Source organism: Quercus lobata, chromosome 12 (genome assembly GCF_001633185.2).
Source record: "Quercus lobata isolate SW786 chromosome 12, ValleyOak3.0 Primary Assembly, whole genome shotgun sequence".
Classification (NCBI taxonomy): Eukaryota; Viridiplantae; Streptophyta; class Magnoliopsida; order Fagales; family Fagaceae; genus Quercus; species Quercus lobata.
The window spans coordinates 8,588,264-8,594,021 of NC_044915.1; the positions used below are offsets into that span (position 1 = coordinate 8,588,264).

The 5,758-nt window shown below is 31.5% G+C and overlaps 1 protein-coding gene across 1 annotated transcript; it reads left to right on the forward strand.

Annotated features, from left to right (window-relative positions):
* The first annotated feature begins 2,821 nt into the window (after nt 1-2,821).
* On the forward strand, nt 2,822-3,736 carry LOC115970726. Its single transcript, XM_031090322.1, has 2 exons — nt 2,822-3,248; nt 3,534-3,736. The coding sequence occupies exons 1-2, from the start codon at nt 2,912-2,914 to the stop codon at nt 3,548-3,550; spliced, it is 354 nt and encodes a 117-aa protein (XP_030946182.1). The 5' UTR covers nt 2,822-2,911; the 3' UTR covers nt 3,551-3,736.
* The last annotated feature ends 2,022 nt before the right edge of the window (nt 3,737-5,758 follow it).

Below are 5,758 nucleotides of genomic sequence, written 5' to 3' on the forward strand. Positions count from 1 at the left end.
GCGAAATCCCATTTCCACGGCTACCTTAGATGTTCTATGCTCAATTGGAAGTTTATATATATATATATATATATAGTTGGGTTTAAGTTACATCTGGTGTAACTCTAAGCGTTATTATATCACTTAATAACTTATTATTAGATGTGAATTTTGAGAAATCTACCGTTGGATTACATTATATTCATATACTCTCCATGCTTGCAAAATTTCATAGTGATCAAAGATTAATAGTTATATTATCAATCAATTATTTAAATTTAAGTTTTTGTAATTTAAAATAATTCATAAAATATGAGTTTATGGATCATATGGCAAATAATATCCGATTGGCATGAAAATTGACATACGTGTAAAGCACCTATAGAACATGTAATTTATCGGTGGGATTCTTAAAATATGAATTTAATAACAAATTATTGGGTGGTATAACATTACTTAGAGTTACACTAGGTGTAACTTGAACATAATTCATATATATATATATATATATTCTTACAAATTTGCAATCGTCAAATGCTTTTAGAAATTTGAATCAAAGAAAATCTACAATTAGAGAGGTGGAAGTTTCCATATCCCTTCTACATTTAATTCTCTTTCACTATTCTTTTTCTCATTTAGCTAATTAAAAAAAAAATGATGGGACAAGCAGCTTGAAGACTCAACGTCAAGTCTTTTCGGTGAGAAATGAGCAAGCTTCTCAAGTTGAAGAGAAGTGGGCTCCAAAATGAGCAATGATGGTTTTACACTGAACTAGATACAAAATGTCATGTTAGCTGAAATTATGTTTTAAAAATATAATTTAAGTTAAAATTGTGAAATCGTACCTCAAAACACAATTTTGTCGTTTCAAAATTATAATTGAAATCTTGTTTTCATTTCATAAGAAGTGTGTAATAAGATTTAGCCCAATTGTCAGTAAAGATTACATTCCAATCAATGAGTTTGAGCTCAATTTACCCATCATGTTCCTAAAAATAGGTTGAAGGCTGAATTCTAAGATTAAATTCTTACATTATGTCACTAGATAAATGACCGATCAGTTAGCTTACAATCCCAACACTGGTAGAATGGCTTGTTTTTGATAGGTGGCTTGGATTGGATCCAAAGTTATCAAATTTTAATGGCATTAGGAATGTCAATGTGGATTTTTGGATTTGGTTTGAGCTAATACTAGGGACACAAATTTTTTACTATCTTTTTACATAGCGTGTCAAGTAAGTTATGACTGCAAAAATGTCATTTTTATATGGATTATTATTCACACTACTTTTATAATTAACACCATACCACCTAAATTGTTATAAAAAAAATTGTGAAAATTTTTGTATACTTACCATTTGATTTGAACTTCAGAAGAAAAAGAGATCTAATAGATTCCTGTTATGTGTTTTTTTTTTTGTATTTGGTGTAGAGGGAGTTTTTTGGTATATTTTGGATTGGGTTATATGAGAAGATGCATGTCTAACGTTGAAATGTATAAGTGGTTTTTTATTTTTATAATTTTACATAAATTGTTATAATTTATTTCAATCAACCAGTTCTTTATTCTTTCCAATTCTTTTGTAGTTATATCACCCAAAAAAAAAAAAAAACTAAAAAAATATTGTGGAATATTTTCTGGACTTCTAAGAAAACCCTAAAATATTGGATTGATAAAAACTCAACCCAATTGAAACCCTAAATTGTTTAGAAAAAATATTGTAACTTGATCTATTGAATTATCATTAATGAATTTTTTTTTAATAGCTTGAGTGTTCAATTTTTGTAAACTAATCATCATACACACGTGGATTGTCAACATATATTAGTCACTTTTAATCTTTCACACAATTACACTACTCTCCCTCATTTTGAAAAGCTAGATTCTACTTTTCCCAAATACATATATCCTTTATAGGATTTTAGTAATAATACTTGTTTCATTTGTTTATGTTCAAAGAAAATTTTCAAAAAAAAAAAAAATCCTACTTAATTATGATCAATATTTATGTCACAAAAACATTGAGTATATTTATCAATTAAAAAAATTGTTTGCAAAAAATTAATTAGTTATTTTGCATCATCACCAAAAGTAAGAAGAATGATTTTTAAATGAAAAGATAAAATATCAAATAATAGAAACTTAAAAGCAAATATTATTTAATTGATATTTAAACATAAGAAATACCTCACTTATATTAATTGACTTAGGCGAATATTGAGCCAGTTCTGCTAATAAGAGGGGAGGGCTGCTTAATTGGTTTGCCGAGGGTTGCAAAGGGACTGGTGTGTTTTGTGTCTGTATGTGAAAATGTTTTATGCCTGAGCCCAGAGGTAAAGTATTATTTTACACCTTTCTCAACAGCTGTGCTTTGTCAACTGAAAATATTTTCAATTTGATCAGGATTTTATTTCAATTTGCGCAAACACTCAAAAACACCAAAAATATTTTTGGAAAAATATTATTGGCTGTGCTGCCATAAGCAACCTAATTAAGGAGAAATTATTACGTCTACCAATTTTTGTTAAATTATCGATGTTCCAGAAGTTTAAGTTATTGAGATAGGATAAATTTAATCATTTAACCACATACTTCTAATAATTTTTCCCTTGCTATAGCAATATTGATGAATGACCACTGTATTCTGACATAATTTTGCTCACAGGTTTGTGCCCAGTGTCCACTAAGCTCATTCTCCACAGTCAATGGTCTGGAATCTAGAACTACTATCAAAGTCTTCCTGCACATGGATTCAAATGATGATAAAACCTAAAATATTGAAAGTCCAACTTGTACAGCCACCCACATTAACGGAGAGAATGAACAAAGAGCATCTTGCACCGCCAAATTAAGCCCTCCCATCCCCTATATATATTATTATCAGTCATTTTCAATCGTATTAATTCATTCTACCTTGTAGAGAAAAAGGGAATGGGAAATATGATGAAAGGCTCAAGGGTTTTCATGCTTTTGCTAGTGATCACCATGGTTGTTTTAAGCATGGAGGAGGGTGTAAAATTGGCCAAAGCTGCAGGACCAAGCGCTGCGCAATGCAAAGAGGAGAGGAGGCTTGGGATTAATGCTTGCAAGCCAGTTGTTTATGGCAAGCTTCCAACGCCAGAGTGCTGTGAGCGTGTAAGGGTTACCCATATTGAATGTGTTTGCACTGTCGTTACACCAAAGTTGGCTGCCCTAATTGATATCAATCGTGCAATTCGCCTCATTGAAGGTTGTGGTCGCAGGGTTCCTCGCCACTTCAAATGTGGGAGTAAGTACTCTGTCTCTCCTTTATCTCGAGAAATTATTCACTCTTATAGGATGAGTCATTCCATTCAATCTCTATATATGTTACAAAATATTGGAAAGTTGGACTAACTCTTATTTAGAATTAAGTTATTTTCAATCAACAGAGAGTTCATGAATTAACCAAGCTAATTAATTACATATAGTTTGATATGAAAAGTTTTGGTCTTTTTACCTAAATTAAACATTTAGTTAACTGAATACATGCTTTGTGTTAATGACATCTTTTTCTTTTTTCTCCTTTTTGCAGGTATCACTACTCCATGAATCAAAGTTGCTAATGCTTTGTTGGCTTCCTTTTCTGGTTACTATAAAAATATGATTAGCTATTGTCAACGTGGTTGGAGAGAGGATGGGTAGCCTTGGATCAACAGATAATAATGGATTATTATTATTAATAAGAAGTTCTTGGGTTATTTCCCAGCCTCATGATTGATGATTATGTAATGTACTGTTCTTTAATTTCTATGAATTAAACTTATTTATTATACTAAAGAGTATATTGTGGGCTTAGTTACATTTTTTTCATTCCTTCGGATATCTCAGCATCATCATTTGTGGGTACAACAGAGAAGCTAATTTTTCTGTTTTTGTATTTGTTATGAGGGTTTCTGATGGTAGAAGTGTTAAGAATATGAATCATAGTAAATCACCATTTGTTGAAGCTATTGAAGATAAAGTTAGAGAAAAAGATAAAGTCTCACGTAACATCAGATAACTAGAGTTTATCCCTTTTTTGTTGTAATCTTTTTATTTTTCAAATGCTTTTAAGCCTGGAGATTGATTTGGCTAGCTTTCTTTACACTGTTTTTCAAACTTGAAGAACACTATGGCAGGGAATGATTTTTTTTTTTTTTTTAGAACCCAATTTACTGCTGCTTGGGTATTTTTGCTTCTTAGGATGCAAGATGGTGAAAAGATTAAAGATTTCATCATTCATTTTCATATTTTGACAGTAAAAGATGGCCAAACGGGTTGAATTTCTGTAAAATTTTCTGGCTGTGATTTTAACAAGTTTTCAGTTTTTTAAAGTGTATTAAACCTTTATACCTGCATTCTTATAGTAAAAAAAAAGGGTCTTTTTGTTGATTCTTTTGAAAAGCTCAAGTTCATAAGCGATGAAGTTTGAAACGATGACGAGTTTGTAAAAAAACAAGGAGAGAATGGGTCCGGCGGTGATGATGTTTCAGAGAGTAGAGGGAGGCGAAGGGTAGAAGATTACAGAAATAAAGGAGAGAGCGTTCTAACGGGGGAGGAGCCTGACCCCAAACTAAGACCATTTAATTAAAATCCATATTGAGTCAACACCGGTTGAAACCAATCACAATCGATTATGCAAATTATGAATACAAAGAAAAAAGAGAGGGAAATTTTCAATTAATTTCTTGAATAATGATGCAAATTTCATTTTATTCAATAATTAGTTATTTCATGAAGTTTTCTTAATCTTCATCCTCTAATATAATTAAGTGGCAACTTCACTGGGAGGTATGACATAGTTTGTTGAGTAATCATCTTGAAGACTTGATCGCGCCCTGCCATTTTTAGAACATTGTTCTCACGGTTCCTTGAGCTCATTTCATGACGTTGATAATAATACTATTACTAACCATGAGTCCATTAAGTGATGTTAACAGCTATGGGTCATTAGTCCATTTCATCAAGTGAAGAAATTGTGAGTCGTGATCCCGACTTGAAAAGCATGAGGAGTTTTTGAAAAAAAAGCTCATTCCTTGTAGTTGTCCCAAAATGTATTCTTTTTTCATATAATGAGATGACATGAATTGACTAATAGAATAACACCATGAGAGAGAGAGAGAGAGAGAGAGAGAGAGAGAGAGAGATTAAATAATTTTTTGAGTTAGAAAAAGACGAAATATAGCAATAGTAGAGAAAACTATCTTATTGGCCCACTCTATAGATTGGAGACAAGGGATACATTCTTCAACAATAGGCCCTCTTTGTCTTACGTGTGTGTGAGAGGGCATTGCCGCATTTGGGGGGTGTGGGAAAGACTTTATTGAAGAGATTATAAAATGCGGCCAAACCATGTGATTTATCATAAAGTAATTAATAATTAAAGAAGAAATCCATCCAACCCTACATAATACGGAAGGCTTCAACTCCATGCTACAAACTCTATAATTGTTGTTGATTTGGTATTCTGCCCCCAAATAATAAGTATCACATCAATTGTAATTTAGAAGTACCTAATAATTACCTTTTAGTTAAGATTGAAAAGCCACCTAATAATGAAGTGATATAGTACGAAGAAGTAATTGATTAAGGCTGTGTTTGGTTCCCGTAAAATATTTTTCGGAAAATAAATATTTTTCGAAAATGCTATTTTTGGGAAAGGAAAATATTTTCAAGTGTTTGGTTGCATTTCAAAAAATATTTTCTGGTGTTGGTTGTACTCTTGAAAATACTCTAGAAAATCCATTTTTATCATGTTTCTCACATTTTCTCAGCTTC